The 23,006-nt window shown below is 36.1% G+C and overlaps 1 protein-coding gene and 1 pseudogene across 10 annotated transcripts in view; one reads left to right on the forward strand and one right to left on the reverse strand.

The window, feature by feature from the left end:
• NARS2 (asparaginyl-tRNA synthetase 2, mitochondrial) overlaps nucleotides 1–23,006 on the reverse strand; it is a 135,922-nt gene that overhangs the window by 109,497 nt on the left and 3,419 nt on the right. For all 10 annotated transcript variants that reach the window (XM_072794805.1, XM_072794800.1, XM_072794803.1 and 7 more), the window contains exons 2-5: nucleotides 22,052–22,161; nucleotides 20,706–20,826; nucleotides 18,245–18,385; nucleotides 11,640–11,720 (exon numbers count right to left, since the gene is read on the reverse strand). In XM_072794805.1, the coding sequence (XP_072650906.1) occupies nucleotides 11,640–11,720; nucleotides 18,245–18,385; nucleotides 20,706–20,826; nucleotides 22,052–22,161 (453 nt within the window). The remainder of the gene's footprint in view (nucleotides 1–11,639; nucleotides 11,721–18,244; nucleotides 18,386–20,705; nucleotides 20,827–22,051; nucleotides 22,162–23,006) is intronic.
• On the forward strand, nucleotides 17,538–17,625 carry LOC140615688 (U6 spliceosomal RNA; annotated as a pseudogene).

Below are 23,006 nucleotides of genomic sequence, written 5' to 3' on the forward strand. Positions count from 1 at the left end.
ACATCAGACCAAAAAAAAAAAAAAAAAAAAGAAAAAGGTTAGCAGTAAAAAGCATGCCAAATACTGATCATAACCAAGTTGGTATGGTTAAATTACTATCAAACAAAATAGACAATAAGGCAAGAAACAAAGCTAGAAAGAAGATTGATTTCGTCAACAAGTAGTTCTAAATTTGTGTATACCCAATAACATGGCCTGAAAAACATATAAAACAAAAATTATAAGAAAAAATGGAACAGAGGGTTTAAAAATATCAGTAAATGGCAGATAAAGTATATTAAATATCAATAAGCATATTATATATCTGCACAATTTAATAATCTTGTTCTAACATCTATATTTTGAACACTGAATGCAGTAACTTGAAAAATATACTTTCCAAAGATAAACAGAACATTTATAATACTACAAGAAATATAAAGTGCCCAGGAATAAACAGAAAAAGGTACTCATGATCTTTACAAAGAAAATGATTAAACTCTATTGAAAAGATCTGAAAAACTCCTAAATATACAGAGTGATATATACTATGTCCAGGGATAGGAACTCAATACTATGAAGACACCAGTTTTTAACTGATCTACAGAATCAGTGTTATCCCAAATAAAGGCCAAATAGGGATTTTTTTTTTTTTTTTTTTTTTTTTGGAGCTTGTCAAGATGATTGATCAGTTTAGATGGAGGAGAAAAGGATCATGAATAGCTAAGAGACTCCTTAAAAAGGGTAGAATGTGTCTTCCACAAAGTAAGATTTCTCAGCTCAGCAGTTTAGCGCCATCTTCAGCCCAGGGCCTGATCCTGGAGACCCGAGATCGAGTCCCACATCGGGCTCCCTGCATGGAGCCTGCTTCTCCCTCTACCTGTGTCTCTGCCTCTCTCTTTTTCTCTGTCTTTCATGAATAGATAAATAAAATCTTAAAAAAAAAAAAAAAAGTAAAGTTTCTCCAAGAGCTACAGCAATAAAGAGAATGAAGCACTGGCATATAGACAAATCACTGGAATAAAATATACAAAAACACACATATATATGGAAACTTGATTTATGACAAAGCTGGCAACTGTGATCACTTGAAGAGGAATTAACTATTCAACAAACTATTGAAATAGTTATCCATTAAAAAAATTGGACTCTTACATTATAATCAGAACTCAAGTCTAGTTAGATTAAAGACATACATATGTAATGTACAAATTATAAAATTTTTAGGAGATAATAAAGGATTTCTTAAACAAGATTCAAAAACACAAACCATAAAGGAAAGGACTGAAACTTGTCAACATTAAAATTAAGAATTGTTTATTAAAAAACAGTGTAAATAAAAAGGCAAGCCACAAACTAAGAGAAAACATCTATAATAATACACTCAACAAAGGGTAAATATTATCCGGAATGTAAAAACACTGATATGAAAAGACAACACAATAGAAATTATAGAAGAGGAAATGAGTGGCCAATAACTATAAGAAAAGATTTCCAATCTCAATATTTGTTAGAGAAAAGCAAATTGAAATCACCTCAAGATCTCATTTTATCCCATTCTATATCCATGAGATCCTTAAAAATTTAGAAGACCAAAAATATAGTGTTGGCAAGGATGTGGAACAGCACACCCTACTGGTTGGAGTTTAAATTCATTCTTTACAGTAAAAATCTGGATTTATGTAGCACAATTGAAGTTATAAACATGCACTTGCACTATTTTGTATATACTCTCAAAGGCATATTGGAATCACCCAGAGAGCCTTAAAAAATACTAATGCTTGAACCTTATTTCCCAGAGATTTGGACTGAATTGGAACATGACACTGAGGGGGAAAAAAAGAACCCACCAGAAAAACCCAAACCCAAACCCAAACCCCAACTCACCATAGAATAGTATGATTCCATTGTATTAGCTAAAAACCATGCAAAAGGAAACAACATTTTGCTTACAGGCACACATGTGTGATAAAACTAATTTTTTTTAAAAGCACACACAAAAATAATTGGCACAGTGGGCCAAGAGGGAGATGGAATGGGGAAAGTACAAAGTGGGAGATCAAAGGTACTAATAATGTTCTATTTCTTAAGTTTAGTAGTGAATACAGGTGTACCTTCTATACTGTCTATATAGCTTTTATTATTTGGTATCTATGTGATATTTAATAAAATGAACTAAATAGAACACCTGGGTGGCTCATTGGCTGAGCATTTGGCTTTGGCTTACAGTGTGAGCCTCGAGTCCTCGGATTGAGTCCCAGGATTGAGTCCACATCAGACTCCCTGCTTGGAGCCTGCTTCTCCCTCTGCCTGTGTCTCTGCCTCTCTGTGTGTGTGCGTCTCATGAATAAAGAAATAAAATCTTTAAAAAAATAAAATTAAATTAATTAAGCATTACTAATAGGTTACTTATACAAAAAAAGAGCAGTACTTCAAGTTCTTATCAACAGTAAGTTATCGTATATGCTATTATTTGTCCCTCCCCCAGGAAAATAAAAGGTTGTCTTTGAAGAGCAGCCAAAAAGAAAAGGCAAGGATGCTTTACTTTAGTGTGGTATTCATCTTTAATAGTAGTCTACTATCTCATAAAGAACCTTTAACCTCAAAACTAAAGTTTTGGTATCTTTTCTCAAAAGCCAACTTTAGGAGTCAATGTGGTATGTACAAACAGCATTTACATTACAGCCAAACAGATCTTGTTTCAACTACAACTCTGTCCCTTACTGTGTGGCTCTGGTAAGTTTGTTTGTTTTTAATTTGAGCCTGGTTTCCTCATGTAAAAATAAAAGATAATTTATTCAACAAGCATTTATGGAACACCTACCATGTGCCAGAGAATGTGCCAGGTATTCTACAACAATGTACAAGAAACAAATACATGGTTTCTGCTCTTCCAAAAGCAAATTAATTCCTATTTCAAAGGGTTGCTGAAAATATCATATAATATAAAGGAATTTGAAATGGTGCCTGAAATCTACTTGATATTCGATAAATGTTTTTTTCTCTTTCTTTTTTTCCTTGGATTACTTCAAGCTACTAAAATGGGATTACTCCTTTTAGAAGCCCTGTCTAGTGGTCTAACATTACAAAAAACATCAGTGAAATAACATCTATGATAGTAAAGTACTATACAAATATTAGCTGACTTAACATATTGTACAAACATTAGATGTTATCAGTCTTATCTATCATCAAATTAAAATGCTGGCACCTGAATCAAAGCAAAACTATTTTAAAATTATGAACCCAAGCATTATTGGATTCAGATTCACAGTGTTTTTATATTTTTAATGATTTGACTTAAAATGTATCCTTGTAATATCTGCAATTTTCTTTTAATATGGCTAGCTTTCAAAGTCACATTATTTTGGTGGCATTTATTATTGTAGGATTTTGTTTTTCCCATTTAAAAATATCTTGCAAATTCATGTTGCTGAGAGGCAAAACGGAAATAACTCTAAGTCAAATAGCACTAGCACAGTACTTTTCACAAGAAAGGAGAATTAACAAATATTTACAGGATGAAGCAAATAGTGCAATTTTAGTTCAGTTGTGTGGCTGATGGGATTAGATCATTTTAAGAATGCACACCACTTGGTGGATGCTGTATGTAGGATGGAAGAAATAGCTCAGTCTTCTGAATAAGATCTAGTAGTAGGCTGTATTGGTTCACAGTCTGAGGGATTTTTTTTTTTCAAACCAAGGTGTTGATTCACAAAATCATCACTTCACACTAGAAGCAGCAAAAAACACGGTATTGAGTCAGTTCTCTTCTCAGTGCCCTTGAAAACAGATTTGCTTCTCTTAATCTAGTGTGGCATTTGCTTTCCTTTTCCTCTTTAGTTTTTTCATTGAAAAAGTAATATATCTGGTTAAAATTGGAGAAGAAAAGTTAAAAGATTTGGTAACACGCTTTGACAGATGATTCATGAAAAAGCAGCACCCACACATATTACTGACAGAAATAAAAGTTGGTACAAACTCTCTAGAGAAAAAGTTAACAGTGGCTGTCTATGGCAAGGAGAACTGGGGTAGCTGGGAGTCAGGGGTGGGAGGGAAACAAACTTTTTACTTTACACTCTTTGTAACTTTCGAACAGTGTAACTTTTCCGTATAATTTTTGTTTTTAAGCAATACAAGCAGATGATTAAAAATTCAAAGCATACAGACCAGAAGGCCCCATGCCCCAGGCAAACACTAGTGTTGAGTTCTTATCTATTTTCCTAGATATGTCCTAGGCATTTTTCACATGCAGAAACTAGGCCTTCTTAACAGAAATAAACATCATCAACAGAAAAAGACTAATCTTAAGGCTGAAAGTTCTGCAAAGCTAAAAGAGCCCACAGAAAATATTAATCAACAAGTATCCAAGTGTCCCACCACTGTCAGGTAGTTCCCTATAAGAAACTTGCAATCTAGATGAGGAAATAAAATAGATGTCAAGAACAAGTGAATGTCCAAAGAAGCTATATCAACTGAACACAAGGACTTAGAAGAAGGAAAAGCTTAATGGCAGCTAAAAAAGCTATTTTGATAAGAAGTTTGACCTGGGTTAGTCCTCATACCATCTAAAAAGTTTAAAAGAAACAGGTAAGAATATTAAAAAGTGCAAACATCAAGCAGAATCAAAATGACGTGTGCCATAAAGTTTAGCCATTAAAACTTACAAGCACCCAAATTCCTGAGGTCCAGTAACTTATTACCATTTCTAGAATGCACAACAATTTGGAAAAGAGAAAGTTTTGGTGCTTACATCAATCTGCTCCTGCATATTAAGTTTTCTTTATTTTTGAATAGCAATTTTAAGTTTTCATATGTGTCATCTCACTTAATCCTTACAACCTGTAATCATTGTGTTAATCACAGTTTACAAATGAGGAGATCGAAGAATGTGGTAGTAAAAAGTAGTCCAAAGTAACCAGCCTTTTTTTTTCCCTCCTTTTTTAAAACTCTCACTTTTGGCATAACGGGGGGTGGGGGGTCTGCAGACCCACTCCTCAGTGAAACTGATGAAAATTATAAAATAATAATAAAAAAACAAACCATACCCCTACCCTAGCCATTTGAAGTCCCTGGAAATGGTCCTAAGGACATACAGCAGATGAAGAAACATCTACTCAAGAAAATCTACTAAAGCTTGGTAAAGACAAGTGGTGTTTGAATGACAACCCACTCTCCCTCCCTTCCCTATCACAGCTCAGCAGGGCAGAAATTCCACTCCAGACTGAGAAGACAAAGACAAGGGCTCTTTTGAACCCCAGCTCCCACTCAGAGGACTAACCTTAGCAGGAGGGGCAGCATGTCAGCATTTCTCACCTTGCCCATGGCTACCTGCTGCTGAAGCTAAGTCCTACGTGAGCATGGCCAAGAAGTGGAGGCTCCCTTCTGCCCAGGGGCTGCTGGTCAGGAGGCTTTATCTTGAGCAAGGCAGTAAGACTCCAAGGCCCTGATTCTCTTGCCCAGGCTCACAAGGTGGGTCAGGCAAGTCTGGGAGACCTGGAGCTGCAGCCACCCACTCCACTGAGCTTGGTTCCTATATCAGAATGTCACTTAGATGTGTCCATTGTCCCAGCCTCCAGCATTACAGCCTTGTTCAGAGATTTCCCCTGGGGATAGAAGCAGAGCATAAAATACTTCCCCAAATCTCTTTTTTAAAAGGAGCTGACTTCATTTGCAACAGAGTGTAGAGAAGTTCAAACCTAAGGGTTCTTTTCAAAAAAATAAAAATAAAAAAGGTCATGCTGAAAGGCAAATGGGAGGTTATGGACACTGGAGATAAAGGTTAAATTGTAGACCTGCTAATTTGCTGGAGAGAAACTGAGAGCAGGGAGGAGACTTTTTGGGCCCAGGATAAATTTCAAACATTGACTTTGGGAAGCATACCTTTAAAGGAGCCTGAATTTGACTGGATCAGTCTGTGAATACTGCTGAAAAAATAGAGCAATCAGCCTGGAATTTTGTGGAGTTTCAGGGCTGGGTGTGGTCTGGGAAAGAGACAGCTAAAGAGAATCTGGTCAGAATCAATGCCATCTCTAGATGATTGTAGGCATACCCAAAGCTGTGTTAACCAGGGCATATTCAGAGGCTTCACACTCTAGGGGAATGAGGGGACAGACTTGTTTCTAAGATAGAAAAAGAACTCCTATAACTCAACAACAAAAAAGACAAATAAGCCAATTAAAAAATTGACAAAGGATTTAAATAGATATTTCTTTAAGGATATACAAATGGCCAAAAAGCATACAAAAAGATATTCAACATCCTCTGTCATTAAGGAAGTGCAAATCAAACCCACAATAAGATACTGCACCATTTCAATGGCTATAATCAGAAACTGAAAATAACAAGCACTGGCAAGGATGAAGTAAGAATGGAACCCTCAGGGCACTAGCGTGGCTCGATTAGCATCAGACTCCTGATTTCAGATCAGCTCCAGATCTCAGGTTAGTGGGATTGAGGCCCCAATCAGGCTCTGTGCTCAGCAGTGTCTGCGGGAGATTCTCTCTCCTTCTCCCTTCCCCAACTTGTGCACACGCTCTCTCTCTCTCTCAAATAAATAAATAATATCTTAAAAAAAATAAAATGGAAGTGGAACCCTTAAACATTGCTAGTGGGGATATAATATGGTGCAGCTACTATGAAGAATAATATGGCACTTTCTCAATAACTTAAACAAGAATGACCATATAACCCAGCAATTCCACTCCCAGGTATACACTCAAAAGAAACTAAAAACAAGTATTCAAACAAAAACTTGGACACAAATGTTTATAGCAGCATTATCCGTTATAGCCAAAAGGTGGAAACTGAATGCCCATCAATGAATGGTTAAACAAAATATGGTATATTCACACAATATAATATTATTTAGTAATAAAAAGAAATGAAATTCTGAAAAATGCTACAACAGAAGCCAGACGCCAAAAGGCCACATATTGTATGATTCCATTGATATGAAATACCCGTAACAAGAAATCCACAGAGCCAAAAAGTAGATCAGAGGTTATAAGGAGCTAGGTAAGGGGAATGGAGAGCTTTTGCTATAGAGTTTCTGTTGGAGTGATGAAAAAGTTTTAAAAAATAGACGGTGGTAATGGTAAATATAATTAATGGCAATAGCCAAACTGTGGAAGGAGCCTCGTTGTCCATCGAAAGATGAATGGATAAAGAAGATGTGGTATATGTATACAATGGAATATTACTCAGCCATTAGAAACGACGAATACCCACCATTTGCTTCGACATGGATAGAACTGGAGGGTATTATGCTGAGTGAAATAAGTCGGAGAAGGACAATCATTATATTGTCTCATTCATTTGGGGATTATAAAAAATAGTGAAAGGGATTATAGGGGAAAGGAGAGAAAATGAGTGGGAAATATCAGAGAGGGTGACAACATGAGAGATTCCTAACTCTGGGAAACGAACAAGGGGTAGTGGAAGGGGAGGTGGGTGGGAGATGGGGTGAGTGAGTGATGGGCACTGAGGGGAGCACTTGATGGATTGAGCACTGGGTGTTATATGTTGACAAATCGAACTCCAATAAAAAAATATTCATTAAAATAAATGTCCATATTAAAAAATAATAATAACAATTAATGGTAGTGAACTGTACACTTAAAAATGGTTAAAATGGTTATTTTATGTAACATATATAACTACACACACACACAAACACACCTAATGCCAAACTCCAACATGCAGTATGAGATGCAGCATGAAAATCTTAGTATGACACTCTTCACAGTATGAGATTCAGATACAAAATTACACGTCTTCTGGGTTTCATTTAACAGGCTTATACTTTCAGTTCATTCTTAGCTTTAAAGGGTATTTAAATGTATACATTCTAGGCTTGAACAATGTTCCTATTATATGAAGTACTATTCTTAGGTTTTCTCAGCCTAATTTAATTTTATGATGTGTGACCATTTATCTATCACACTTTGGCATAACAGAATTGTAATTTTAAAAGCTCAGATATGAATTACACATTTACATATAAATTGTGGAATGTCCAAAAGCAAAAAGCAAACCCAGTAAGATAAAATTTCATATCCTCTAGGTATGGCTATAATAAAAAAAAAAAAAAAAAAAAAAAAGAAGGGCAATAACAAAGGTTGGCAATGATGTGGGGAAACAGGAACACTCATGCATTGCTGATAGGATTATAAAATGGTACATCCACCTTGAAAAATGGTTTGGCAGCTTCTCAAAATATTAGACACAGAGTTGTTATATGACTCAGCAATATGACCCAAGAGACATGAAATCATTTGCTTATTGAAATGTTTTCATAAATGTTCATAGTAGCATTATTAATAATAACCAGAAGACAGAAACAATCCAAATATCCATCAACTGCCAAATGGATAAACAAAATATTGTACATCTATACAATATTTATGAATATAAAAGGGAATGAAGTACTGATAAATGCTATAACACAAACGCACCTCAAAAATGTGCTAAGGGGATCCCTGGGTGGCACAGCGGTTTAGCGCCTGCCTTTGGCCCAGGGCGCGATCCTGGAAACCCGGGATCGAATCCTACGTCGGGCTCCTGGTGCATGGAGCCTGCTTCTCCCTCTGCCTATGTCTCTGCCTCTCTCTCTCTCTGTGACTATCATAAATAAAACAAAAACAACAAAAAAAAACAAAAATGTGCTAAGAAATAACAGCCAAACACAAAAGACCATATGTTGTATGATTCCATTTATTTGAAATGCTCTCCAAAAGGCAAATCTATAGAAGGTAGTTTAGTGGTTACCTAGAACTGAGGGTAGGAATGGTAAGGGACAACTATTGGGTACTAGGTTTCACTTAGGGGTGAGGAAAAGGCTCTGAAATTAGATTGTAGTGATTGATGTCTGCACAATCTTGTGAATATACTAAAAACCATGGAACTGTATTTTTAAGTGAGTAAATTTTATGGTATATAAAATATATCTCAATAAAGTTGTGTCTTTAAAAACCTGCTCCATCATTTTGTTCCTATAGCCACCCAACTTTATTTCCTATATTACCAATATGAACCTTCAACTTTGTTCATTCTGAATCCATTGCTTGACTCTGCTCACATTGTTCCCCTACTGGGAATATTCTCCCTAGATTTCACTCCAGTCACAAATTTATTTTGACTATTTTCCTGACCAAGTCAATTCCTCATTGACCTAATTTTCTTCTAAAGTCCATACCACTTGCAATTGTTAAGACTGTAATCCCAAATATATACATAAAGCAGTTTTATCTTATGTCCCATTAATAGCTAATTTTTGCCATAATCTCTAATTCTTGCCTTTAATCTCTTTTATCTTCTCAGAGACAAGCTGGCATCTTAAACACAGATGGTACAAATGTCTACCGAATAACATATGTATGTCTTAATGCAACTTCCTACACATGTGTTCAGTAGTACCCAAGCCTTAACAAATATCCAAAGTCTTAAAACAGGAAACAGAAAGGAAGAAAAAGGAAACTAAAATGATGGGACATTTATCATTTCTCAACAGTGTATTAGAGAAGTGTATGTTTTCACTATTTATTTCAAGGTGGCTTTTTACTGCTGTCCTCAAATCTGGGTGTGCACTAGGCATACTTATCTTTTTTTTTTTTTTTTTTTTTTTTAAAGTAGGCTCCATACCCAGTGTGGAGCCCGATACAGGGCTTGGTCTCATGACCCTGAGATCATAACCTGAGTAGAAATCAAGAGTCTATGGCTTAACCTGCTTAACCAACTGAGCCACTCACACACCACAAGAGAAGGAAGAATTTAAATATGAAACTCAACTTTCTCCTAACAGTAGGGTGCCAAGATTCAAACCCCAACACCTTTACATACAGTCAGGACAATATTAACACAATGAAGATCAGAAGTACTAGACAGAGGTGTGTGAGGTGGGAATAAAAAGGTTCTACTTTCAAAGTTTAGAGGGTGAGCAGGGGCAGAAGACAAGTCTTAAAAACCAAACTTCTGAAAGCAACAAAGACAGTAGGTCATAGCAAAAAGCCACAAATTGCTGAAACCTAGATCTAGAGCCTTACTGCAGGAGCCTAGGACCAACATATTCAAAAGCATTTCTTTCTGGTACCCTGAACAGGGAAGTCTAATTCTACTATGTGAAATTCCTCCACCTGGCCCTGAAATGCTACAAACATAAAACACTTCTCATTGTTTAATATCAGAAAAATGTGTTTTCCCCTTCCTCTGTATTTATACTTATCTGGTAACTTGCCTTGTGTTGTTTAAATTAGGCCAAAATACACATACTGTAATCATTCAAACTTGCTTATGGGATTTCTCTGGTAGCAAAGGAGTTATCTTCAAATGTATCACTATTTCAGTTTGTTACATTTTTTTTTTTTACTTGCTTAATTTGGGTCTCTTTAATAATTACTTGCTTATTTGCAAAACTCTTTAAATTATAACTTTCCTTCCCTGTCATTTTGTTTTTAATATTCAGTGGTTTACATTAAGGGATTATGAAATGTATTTAAGGTGGGTAATTCTTCACTTCAACAGTCAGCAGACTAGTAAGGTGCAAAGAGAAAATAAACAATATAAACACCTAGAGGAGAATGTTTTTCACAATTTATGTATTGTTATTTTATCATTTGCCTGCCTTCTTTGAACTCACATTTATAGATGCTAACACTCCCAGTTTAAATGTTCAATGAAGCATTTTTATTCTGCTTTTTGCAGAGGCTATCTAGATTTCTTTGAACTATGTATGAATATAGACAGCACTTGATTATCATTTTGAATAATGACTTCAACATAACAGGACAACTTCTCCCAATGAATACTTTGTTATAACAAGAAGGAAAGCATCATTATCAGGAGTCCAAAGTACTGAACCAGAGTAGAGCAGTTATTTACAGGTCTTGTCATTTGATGGAATCACCCAGATGTATAAATAAGAATCTTGACTTCTTAAAGAAATCACTGAATAAATGAAAGAAATACAGAAAGCACCATTTATCAACATCCATTTCTCTCTGTCCATTATTATACTACCGGCCAATGATGTTAAATAGCTTGTGAAATTGGTAAATGAAAGGCTTTCAACTGCCTTCAAGTAAGAAAAACTAGTAACTTTTAAATAATGTATAACAAGGGCAAGCTGACAATGCCTGGCATATACTAGGAGTTCAAAAAATTATTGCTGAACAAAGAACTAAAATCAGAGCTTTCATGAGGTACATAGAGCATAAATAATTTCTTACAAAATAAATGTGTTTCTTAAAGATTTTGGAAAAGAAAATATCTACATTTATATTTTCTTATTTTATCTTTTAAAATATGACTTAAATCCCAAAATATTAATTGGGGGTTGAATGTCCATGAAAGAGATCTTAAAAATCTTCATTATAATTTCTTCAAGTTTCTCTAGTTCATCAATTCACAGTTATACAAGGAGTACAAATGGAGTACTAAATTAAAAATTCATTCCTTTCAATCACAATGTCAGTAATACAGCCAGTAGGTCAGGAAATCAGAGAAGTTTTAATTTTCTATATATATTTTTTAAGGATTACTATTGACAAAACTTCAGGTTCTAGTTATGGTCTATCCACACAACTGTTACTAAATTTAAAGCAAACCCACAGAAGAAAAATATCGAAAGCAACCTATCCCTCAAGATGGGAAGCACAACTTACTTCAACTTGAAACAGTTCTCCAGCTCCCTCACAGTCATTGGATGTGATTATTGGAGTATGAATATGCACAAAGCCATTGTCCTGGAAGAAAAGAAAAAACCCACCTTTCTTTAGCATATTTGTATACAAAACAATTTTAAGAACACATTATTTATTATACTACTAAAAGAGCACTAAAAGAATGCCATATCAAATCTATAACCCCCAAAGTATAACTATTGAGGTATCAAGGTGAGTATTTTACTATGCAGAGAGGCACAAAGAATTTAATTTAATTTTATTTTATTTTAAATATTTTATTTATTTATTCATGAGAGAGACAGACTGAGAGAGAGAAAGGCAGAGACACAGGCAGAGGGAGAGAAGCAGGCTCCATGCAGGGAGCCTGATGTGGGACTTGATCCCGGGACTCCAGGATCACACCCTGGACCGAAGGCAGGTGCTAAACCGCTGAGCCACCCAGGGATCCCCACAAAGAATTTTATTTTATTTTATTTTTATTTTTTATTTTTTATTTTTCACAAAGAATTTTAAATCAAGAACTGACTTAGATACTTTCTAGTCCAATGTGATTTCAAAGATAAGGAAATTGAGGCCCAAAGAGATTTTTTTTTTAAAGATTTTATTTATTCATCCATGATAGACACAGAGAGAGAGGGAGAGGCAGAGACACAGGCTGAGGGAGAAGCAGGCTCCATGCTGGGAGCCAGACGTGGGACTCAATCCCAGATCTCAAGACCACGCCCCGGACCAAAGCCAGGCGCCAAACTGCTGAGCCACCCGGGGATCCCCCCCAGAGAGATTTAATGACAAATTCACACAACTAGTCGGTTGCAAAAACAGCCAGTACTGGAACCTAGGCCTTTGGGATCTCTCTAGTGTATTTTTAATTCCCACTTCTCTCACACACTGGTAGTGACTCAATACACACACACACACACACACACTCACTCGCTCGCTCACTCAAGGCTAGTACATAATGATGTTGCCTTTGCTGTTTACAAAGTGATCAATGTGAAGTTTGGTATTTGGGGAAGAGACCCCCAATTATCACAAACTACCAAAAAAGGAGAAAAATTAAAGTTGACAAATAGGGACTGAATAAATAAATAGCAACAAAAGCAGAAATGATTTTTAGGAAATCTGTCATTCAGTTGATGGCACGGTACACTACACATGGCAGAGGCAGTGCATTTCCTTTGCCTCAAGGAAGATTCTGAGCAGCAAATCCATCCATTACTGAGGCGCCCAACTGCAATTCTTCCGCTCCAAAGTCTGAGCTATTTCCATTAGTGAACCACAAAAGCTGTTTGCTAGTAGGATCGAAATAACCCAGCAACTTCAAGGTTATGCTTCTTTCATTTTGACTATGGATGTAGGCAAAAGGTTACATTCTGTGTAAATGTTGCAGGTGGGTGTAGAGGCAGTTCAAGTGAACTTACTATGCAGAGGCAGAATAGTATGTGTTTCACACAAAAGTTTTGGTCTTGAAATCAATACAATGAATTCATACGTGCATATTTAATCTCTGCCAGATTGTGTCTATCACTGGTAGAATGTGTCTCAGTGCATTACACCAGGGACCTCCCAAATTTGCCCCTCCCTTTCTAAAAAGGGTGAATTTAAGTATTCTGGCTATGATACAAAAATGCCCAACTAACAACTTGTCTAATAATGTAGACTGATTAAATATTCAAGCTATAAATTAGGAGTCTTAGAAAATATTCAAATATATACTTAACCTGGGAACTACATGACTAGAGGTGCCACACAAAGCACATTATAAGAATGAATGAAATATAATCAATAACATTACTGCATAAAATTTTTATCTTCTAGGAACCAGAATTATGGACATGAATCATTTATTCCACATGAATGCAGGCAACTATGAGCAGGAGTGCAGTAAACAAAGAAAGGAAGTGAAAAATCCAAAGGAAACGAGGGTGGTGAGAGGGAGGGGGAGAGGGAGGAGAAAATTTAACGGCTAAATGTAATTGCCAAAGTTAGAACGAACTGTTCAATTGCCACAAGAAACAAAACTGCAAATCTTATTGAAATAATTATATGGGTTAAAAAAAATCACTCAAGTAGTGGGAATTATTCTTAATACTCAATTAGTGCTAAACCTTTCAAAACGTGTCACTAGCTTTTTAAGTCTTAATACTGCTAGAAGGCTTATATCAAAGTCTATAACATTCCCGCCAAAAGCTATAAAGAACAGAGTTCAAAGAAAGAATAAGAAAGCACGGAGAACAAAATTCAAGAGAGCAAGTAGATAGGGACATAGCAGAATAAAAAGGAAAATAAACAGCAAGGAGTGGAGGAGTACTGTTTGCCTCCACCAGGGTAACAGTGTCAGGTATTTATCCCATCCTACATTCAGCAAACGGGTTCCTAATTAGAGATAGGAAGACCAGAGAAGGGGCCAAAAATAAAAGTACACATTTACCCAGGTTTTTTTTTTTTCCCTCTTAAGATTTTTTTATTAAAAAAAGAAAAAGATTTATTTATTTATTTGAGGGGGGGGGAAGCACAAGCAGGGTAAGGGGCAGAAGGAGAGGGAGAAGGAAACTGTAGCTGAGGAGGGACCTGCCAGTGATGTGAAGCTCGATCCCAAAACCCTGGATCACGACCTGAGCCAAAGGCAGACACTTAACTGACTGAGCCACCCAGGCACCTCTACTCACTCAATTTTTCTGCTTCCACCCACCACCTCTGAATCTCTAAGTATTTTTGATACACACTTTTTTTTTTTGATACACACTTTAGAACTAGATATTTTATATGGCACTGACTATCTGAAAATTATAAAATTCACATACTAAGGCCCATGCATACCAAAGACTCCTGGACTGTTATTTTTCTTTTACACTTACACAAAGCATGCATCATTATTTAATCAGAATCAATAGCAAAGAAACATGACAATAATTTCTAGCCAATGACAACAGAAAATGACAGCAAAAAGACAAAAAAAAAAAAAAAAAAGAAATCCATAAAAAGCAGTCATAGGAACGCAAAGACACAATAATAGTCTGGGGTTATTCAACAGGGGGGGGGAAAGAATACACCCTGACAGGCTTTTTAAGACTTTCTCATACAGAAGAGGGAAATATCTGATACTCAAGAGAAGAACCTGGACTCATCCAGAAAGGGCAAACTCTTCAATGGGCTCAATTAGGAAGCCAGGGAAATATGTAATATATTTTAGGATAACTTCCACTGGAAATTGGAAAAAATAGTGCCTAACAAAATAATTGTTATGGGAGAAACTCAGCTCTTCTAAATAATTCATTCCTTGAGGATTCTAGATATCCAAGTTTTAGTACATAGCAAATTTGTCAATTTTACGCATAAACCAACTTAAACACAAAACATTTTTGATACTCAAAACAAAAAAATGCCTTTCTAATATAGAAATATTAGAAAAAAATAGCAACAAAAAAGTTGCTAGGATATTTAAGTTCAGATATTTTAACTTATGAAACTCTTACTTAGATTTTAAGTCTTAACATCTTTCAGGAAGCCAAAAGTATTAAGTCACAGAAACAGTACCAAATACAAATAACATATAACTAGTATTTAACATGCACTATAATACCCTGTGATTTCAATTCAATGCTAACTGTTATACATACAAATGGGTAACATTATAGAATTATCAGGATTATATTTTCTAGGGCTTCACAATTAAAAAGTGAATTTATAACACTCAAAATTACCTGCCTTTATAATTATAACCAATAGTGCTAAAATTCATTATTTTCAACCACTTAAAATGTTATTTTGCTTATTTTTTATTTAATATTTCCCTAGTTTATTTTTTAAATTGTTTACATTTTTGTAAAAGCTTCCCATAATAAATGTAGCAAGTAGGTAAAGCTCACTTGTCAATGGACTGCCAATATCACCACCTAGTGGCCAGAAATCTCTAAAAGTTTCTGTATCGAAGCAGGTCTACTTTAGCCACTATTTAAAGCCATACGGGGCAAAAAACATTTTTAGATCTGAACAAATTTTCTGTTTGTGTGGTTCAAGCACTACTAAGAAGCTGTATAAGAAAGTTTATAAGAAGGGCACCTGGGTGGTTGACTGTCTGCCTTTGGCTCAGGTTGTGATCCCAGGGTCCTGGAATTGAGTCCCCCATCAGGCTCACCACAGGGAGCCCGCTTCTCCCTCTGCCTGTGTCTCTGTCTCTCTTTCTGTGTCTCTCATGAATAAATAAATCTTTAAAAAACAAAAAAAGTTTATGAGAGCATATAGAAATGCACCCTTTCGAACTATAATAGGATGACATAGTATAATGTGATGATTTTTTTTTTTTTTTATCCAAAACTGTATTCTTCAAAGCCTTGATGTTCTTTAGCTGTTTCACCAGCAATTAACTCTGGAGAAGCTTTTCAAACAGCAAGAACTATCCTGGTAAACTACAATAGGGCTGGGCCTGCATGAATTCGGACGCCTCCAAGGGAAAGGTAGCATGTTTGACAAACTCTGCCAATCAGCTGGATCTGTAGAAATGGGATAGGAAGAGCTCCAGAACAATACTGAACTTTATCTGCTGCGCCAATCCTGGGCTTTGGGGCTCTCTCATCCACATTCTTTCATTCACCTCATCAACTTAACAACTATATTCCCCTATGGCTTTCACAGATAGAGGCAAGTAGCTGACAAACAACACTAAATAAGACAAAATGCCTTTAGTTGTGTACCAATCTACTTGATTAACACCAATAGCTCTTTAAAAGTAGTGCCTACTACATATAAAATATGTCTATGATCAAGATGGAAAAAAATCCCCCTTGAAACAACCAAAAACAATAGAAACCAACTATTCCTTACCCCTCAAAAGCACATTAAAGGATGATTTTCAAGACAATGGATATCAGACAGTGATCCTTGAGGTGGGAAATAAACTTTGTTGAACCCTCTCAACAGCTCAGCTTACTACCTTGAAATTGTCCAGGCCTTTGGAGGAAGAGGGGGGAAATAAAGTGTAGCCCAGCAGACTTCCTGAGTAGAGAGTCTGAGGGCAAAAGTGGCTAGAATTCATAGGAGAGTGCATCAGAGAGGACAGAGTTGCAGAGAGAACTCCAGAGATGTACAGAGGGTCACTTTGGAGTATTAAGTAGAAGAATCATAAGCACATACATGTGGGGAAACTACCAAAGGCCAAGGAAACAAACATCCAAAACAGACTAGAGGAAACAATGCTTGGTACTTGCATGTGGCTGCAAACAGTACCTGTTCCCACAACCAGATTGGAAAAACTCAAAATTCACAAGGCACTAGGTAAAGTGCTCAGTAGCAGAAATTAACTAGTCCTAGACTGAGCACTGCTCCAGACCTACTTACCAAAACCATAAAAGCAAGGCCCAAAAGGACCAGTTTCCAAGAAGCTTAACCTCACACCAAAACAAAGGTTATTAATATCCAACACAGTAAAATTCTCTAGGTCCGGCATCTAACCAAAGATTAGCACATAGGTGAAGAGGTAAGAAATCATAACCTGTAATGAGGAGACTAACAAATCAATCAAAAAGGACTTAAATAACTGACAGACATGTTAGAATAATGAGGAAGACATAGTTATTAAACAGCTATTAAAACTGTAAATAATTTTAATTAAAACTGTATGATATAGGGACACCTGGGTGGCTCAGTGGTTGAGGATCTTTGGCTCAGGGTGTGAGATCCTGGGATCTGGGATGGAGTCCCACATCAGGCTCCCTGCGGGGAGCCTGCTTCTCCTTCTGCCTATGTCTCTTGCCTCTCTCTCTCTGTGTCTCTCAGGAATAAATAAATACATCTTTTAAAAAAACAACTGTATTGTATATGTTAACAAAGTTAAGCAGAGATATGGAAGATATTTTTTTTAAAAGGTCCAAATTGCGCTTGCTTCAGCAGCAAGTATGCTAAAGTTGGATGAGGGTGTCCCCTGTGCAAGGATGACATACAAATTCATGAAACGTTCCATATTTTTCCACACAGAAGGAAAAAAACAAAGGCCTGAATCAAACATCTAGATATGAAAACCACAATGTGAGATGGAAAATGCATTAGATTGAAATAACTACAAATTAGTCATTGAAAAAGAAAAGATCAATAAGCTTGGAGGCATAGCAATAGAAACTACCCCCTAAAAAAACACACAGGGAAAAAGGAATTTAACAAAAGAAAAGAACATCAGTGTGCTATGCAGCTATCATTAAGTGACTTCATATATATGGGCAATTGAAGTCTCCAAAGTGGGGAGGTAACATAAAAAATATTTGAAGAAATAATGGCTGAAAAACTTGCTGAAAATTAAAACACATAGATCCAAGAAACTTTACAAGGTCTAAACGAAAGAAACAAAGAAAACTGCACTAAGACACATCACAATCTAATTGCTCAAGACCAGTGATAGACAATTTTAAAGCAACCAAAGAAAAAAGTATCACACAAGTAAAGAATGCTTGGAATAAATATGGTAACTAACAGAATTTTCAGGATACTACTCCAAGATTGCAATTATTCAACTTCTTCACAAGAAAGAATAGCCAAGGGGGGTGGAAAAAAACAACAACAAAAAAGAACTAAAAGCACACAAAGCACTTTACCTTAAAGAAAGAATGAATAGCAGCTGTGGCCTCACTGCGAACCCTCAGTATAGAGCCCAGAGCATTAGTTCTGCACCGAAGGTGAGGATATTGTCTCAGATACTCCAGAGGATGCCTCTCTTTATACTTAAAAGGGAACGCCTGCCAATAAATGAAAAAAACAAATTAAAAGCTAAAAAAGATAATGTTCTATAAAATCAGTTTCTATGACACTTGTTAAATAGTAATGCTTCAGAACAAAATTAAAATGTTTTCCTTTTATTTTTCTTAATATAAGTGAATATAGTCCACATTAGTTCCAAATTAGTAGAATGGTAGGTGGAATCAGAGATGTGGGTTTGAATTCAGCTCTACTACTTATTAGCTGTAGAACCTCAGGCAAAGTTAATATTACTGAGGCTAATGTGTTATTTATCAAATTTCTATCCATTAGTTTGTATCAGTCACTACTTACAAATAGAGAGATTAGGATATAATTATGTAAAATAGTCTACTGTTTGGCACATAAGAATTCAGAATATTGTAGATATTAAAGATTATGTTTTCTACAGCTGTGTACACACAGCTGGTGTTCAATTTTAAAATCACCCAAATGTCTTGAAAGCCCACAATCATTTATAATCAATCAGCACTGTTTTTCACTGTTATCAACATGTCTAAGAACATAAGGGAGGGTCAACAGCTTTCTGTCATCTGGCAGAGGAGTAGTGTATATTTACAAAAATTTCAAATTATGAGTCTACATAGAAATATTACACTCTTCCCACCCTCACTTTTTAAGATTAAGAAACAAACAAACCTTCAGACCAAAACCAAAGTTTCAATAAAAAGGTAACAGAAAAGCTAAGTAAAAAAGCCAAATTGGTAGCTTATTTCATTTAGTCTTATCTATTTCTTTTAGTGTACACGTTAATTTATTTCATAATAGAAAGAAGTACTACATCTACTAAAGTCAAAATATGACTACATTAATAGGAGTTTGGGGACTGCCTTGGGATCAGAATTCTCTAATGTCTGAATACTTAAAAATGAACCTGAAATCAAGGGGAAGATGAATGACAACGATAGAAGCCAAGTGAGAAAAATTTAAGAAGAGTAAAACACATGGCAAATTTTAATAATCATTATACTCCTCTAAAAATGCAAAACCAAAAGTAGTTACCATCTACAATGCCTCTCTGAGTTTCAAATTATTTTCACCGTCTACTTTTCAGAAATCTTAAAACCAGATTCCTGATTTTACATGTCAATTAGTATTTGTATTTCTTTAAAAATTATTCTGAATGACTTTTTTTTTACAAGTTGCCCACTTTCTTTCTATTTCTGTGTATTTATTTTCCTTCAATTATCCAAAAGAAATAAAAATGAAAATGATGCAATTTCCCTATACTTCCTCATTTTTTATTCATTAAATACTTGAAAACAAGTATAGCAAAACTACAGGATAGTCAAATGGCTAGTACATCAACTTCAGCTGTGACACTAGTCAGCAATATAATGTTAGGCAAATCATGTCACCTGATTGGGTCTCATTTTCTCCAATTCAGAAACTGGGTTGATAACCTATGGTTTTATATCCTCTAACTTCTTTATCAGGTGATAAATAAAAGCTACTAGCAAAGAGTCTTGCAAAAATAGGCATAAAGAAAAGAAAAAAGAATTTAAGATTTATTTGAGAAAAAGCATGTGCACATGAGCAGGAGGGGGAGAGAGAAAACCAAGCAGACTCCCTAGTGAACACAGGGCCCAATGGGGGCCTTGATCTCAAGATCCTGAGATCACGACCTGAGCTGAAACCAAGAATCAGATGCTTAACCAACTGCACCACCCAGGCACTCCATACACGTCTCAAAGTAGGATTTCTTATCTTTGCTCAGCCCAGTAATTACAGCACTCCAATGCTGTCCCATAGAATTTTCTGTGATAAATGGAAATGTTCTGTATCCGTGCTACCCACTATGATAGCCAGCAGCTGCAGGTTATGACTGAACCCTTGAAATGTGGCTAATGCCACTGAGGAAGTAATTTAATTTTGATTGATTTAATATTAAATTCATTGATATTAAATATATACAGGTGGTTAGTGGCTACTGTATGGGAAAACACAGTTCTAGATCCTGCAAAAGTCATTATTAGGCAGGGATTTTCTAAGAACATGGTCTGCCCCTGTATGTTTCTGGGGCTAACAGGGGCATCCTTGTAAAAGCAGCAAGTTTCAATTGTGACAGTTGTCCAAAGAGATGCATAAATTAATACTTTACTTTCACTCTTAAAACTCAGCCATCCATATACTTCTTGCTATACTCTCTACATTACTCAAGCTCTATAGCCTGTTTTTAATAATTTGCAAAGTCACAACTGAAACAAGTTCTAAGTGCCATCTTCCCAATAATCACACTTAAAACCGATTGCTAATGTTTTAAATTAAGCCTAGTCTCCATTAAAGTATGAAAAAGCGTACCGTGGCATCACAATTTCCAACAACTTCAATTTTTTCTGCCTTCAGTTCCATATTTTGCTTTTTGGATGGACTTTTTACCAGCTGCCCTTGAACTTCCACAGAACTCCCAAAAGCCAGTTCTCTACAATAACAAAAATTAAGCATAAACAAGATATCATTATATGGAACCCCCATTTTAATACAAACCTTGCTATCAGAACATTCCAATATTTAATGATAGAAGTTTTACCCTTCTTTGGGCAGCAAATAATTAAGAGACTATGTGAAAATGGTAGAAAAAGAAAAGCCTCCACCAAAAAAAAAAAAGAAAAAGAAAAAGAAATCTTGCCATTTGCAACAATGTGGATGGAACTTGAGGGTATTATGCTATGCGAATAAGTCAGTCAGAGAAAGACAATTATCATATGATTTCATTCATATGTGGAATTTAAGAAGTAAAACACAGGGGCACAGGGGAAGGAAAGGAAAGCATAGGGGAAAGGTGGGAGAAATAAAACAAGATGAAATTGGAGAGGAAGACAAACCACAAGAGACTCTTAATCATAAGAAACAAACTCAGGGTTGCTGGATGGGAGGGGGTTGAGGGAATGGAATAAATGGGTGATGGGCCTTAACGAGGGCACCTGATATCATGAGCACTGTGTGTTACGTAAGACTAATGAATCACAGACATCTACCTCTAAAACCAAGAATACGCTGTATGTTAATTGAATTTAAATTTTAAAAATAGTAAAAAAAAAAAAATTAAAAATAAATAAAAGAGAAAGAGAAAAAAAAAAGAAAGAAAAGAAAAAGAAAGGCCTGAGCTTGAAGGATTCTGATTCCAAATATTTGGACTTGAGCCTCAAAGCTTTGAAAAGTAGGTCTGTTTAGAAAGATCACTTAGGAAAAAAAAAAAAAAAAGAAAGATCACTTAGGCTCCCTGCGTGGAGCCTGCTTCTCCCTCTGCCTACGTCTGTCTGTCTGTCTCTCTCTCTCTCTCTGTCTCTCATGAAGAAATAAACAAAAATCTTTTAAAAAAAGAAAGAAAGGGATCCCTGGGTGGCGCAGCGGTTTGGCGCCTGCCTTTGGCCCAGGGCGCGATCCTGGAGACCCGGGATCGAATCCCACGTCGGGCTCCCGGTGCATGGAGCCTGCTTCTCCCTCTGCCTGTGTCTCTGCCTCTCTCTCTCTCTCTCTCTCTCTCTCTGTGACTATCATAAATAAATAAAAAAAATTTAAAAAAAAAAAAAAGAAAGAAAAAGAAAAAGATCACTCAGCGGGCAATATGAACACTGGATTAGGGAAATGGGGAGCAGAGGAGATGAAAGGGAAAAACAGGATTCTTTTGTTAAAAAAGAACTCACCTATTGTCAAAGCTTGAATCTGCTACAACCTGAAGGCTTTCCAAAGAGGATCCATCATTTATATGCAGGAACAAGACTTCTTTCTGGGATCTGACTGAACGAATCCATCCCTAATGAAGAGAAATTTCTAAATGTGAGTTTAAAACACATTAACATTTTACATTTTCATTATACACTCACACACAAGCCTAAGGAAAAAAAAATGTCCTTGGGATCCCTGGGTGGCTCAGTGGTTAAGTGTCTGCCTGAGTCCCAGGATCCAGTCCCACATTAGGCTCCTTGCATGGAGCCTGCTTATCTCTCTGCCTCTCTCTCTCTCTGTGTCTCTCATGAATAAATAAAATCTTTAAAAAAAAGATGTCCTCAGTCCTGCCTTAACAAATCAATTGCTTTTAGTTCACCATATATTTATAAAATTCAAGGATTCTTATTGCAGTGAGATACACTTCTGGCATCACATCTTTTTGTTTTGTTAATAAAACTCATTTTTTTTCTTTTTAAGATTTTATTTATTTGACACAGAAAGGGGACAGCACAAATAGGCAGGGCGGCAGGCAGAAGGAGAGGGAAAAGTAGGCTCCCTGCTGAGCAGAGTCTGAGGAGGGCCTCCATCCCAGAACTCTGGGATCATGACCCAAGCCAAAGGCAGATGCTTAACTGACTGAGCCACCCAGGTGCCACAAAACTCATCATTCTGAATAGATGCCTAACTTTCCATTAGGTGATGAGACTAATTCACATCATCAATTTCCCCCAATATTGGCCATTTCAGGTATTTCTTCCTGCCTCTTGCTCATTTTCCCCACCATAACAAATAACAGGGCACATATTTTGGCCCCCATCTCCTTTTATATAGAATTCCCAGAATGGAAATTATGTAGTTATAGACTAGAAACATCTTTATGGGATTTTTTCCCCCTTTTACAATGCATCACACAGTTCTCAAGAAGCTTTT

This window comes from Canis lupus, chromosome 23, assembly GCF_048164855.1.
Source record: "Canis lupus baileyi chromosome 23, mCanLup2.hap1, whole genome shotgun sequence".
In the NCBI taxonomy this organism is placed as follows: Eukaryota; Metazoa; Chordata; class Mammalia; order Carnivora; family Canidae; genus Canis; species Canis lupus.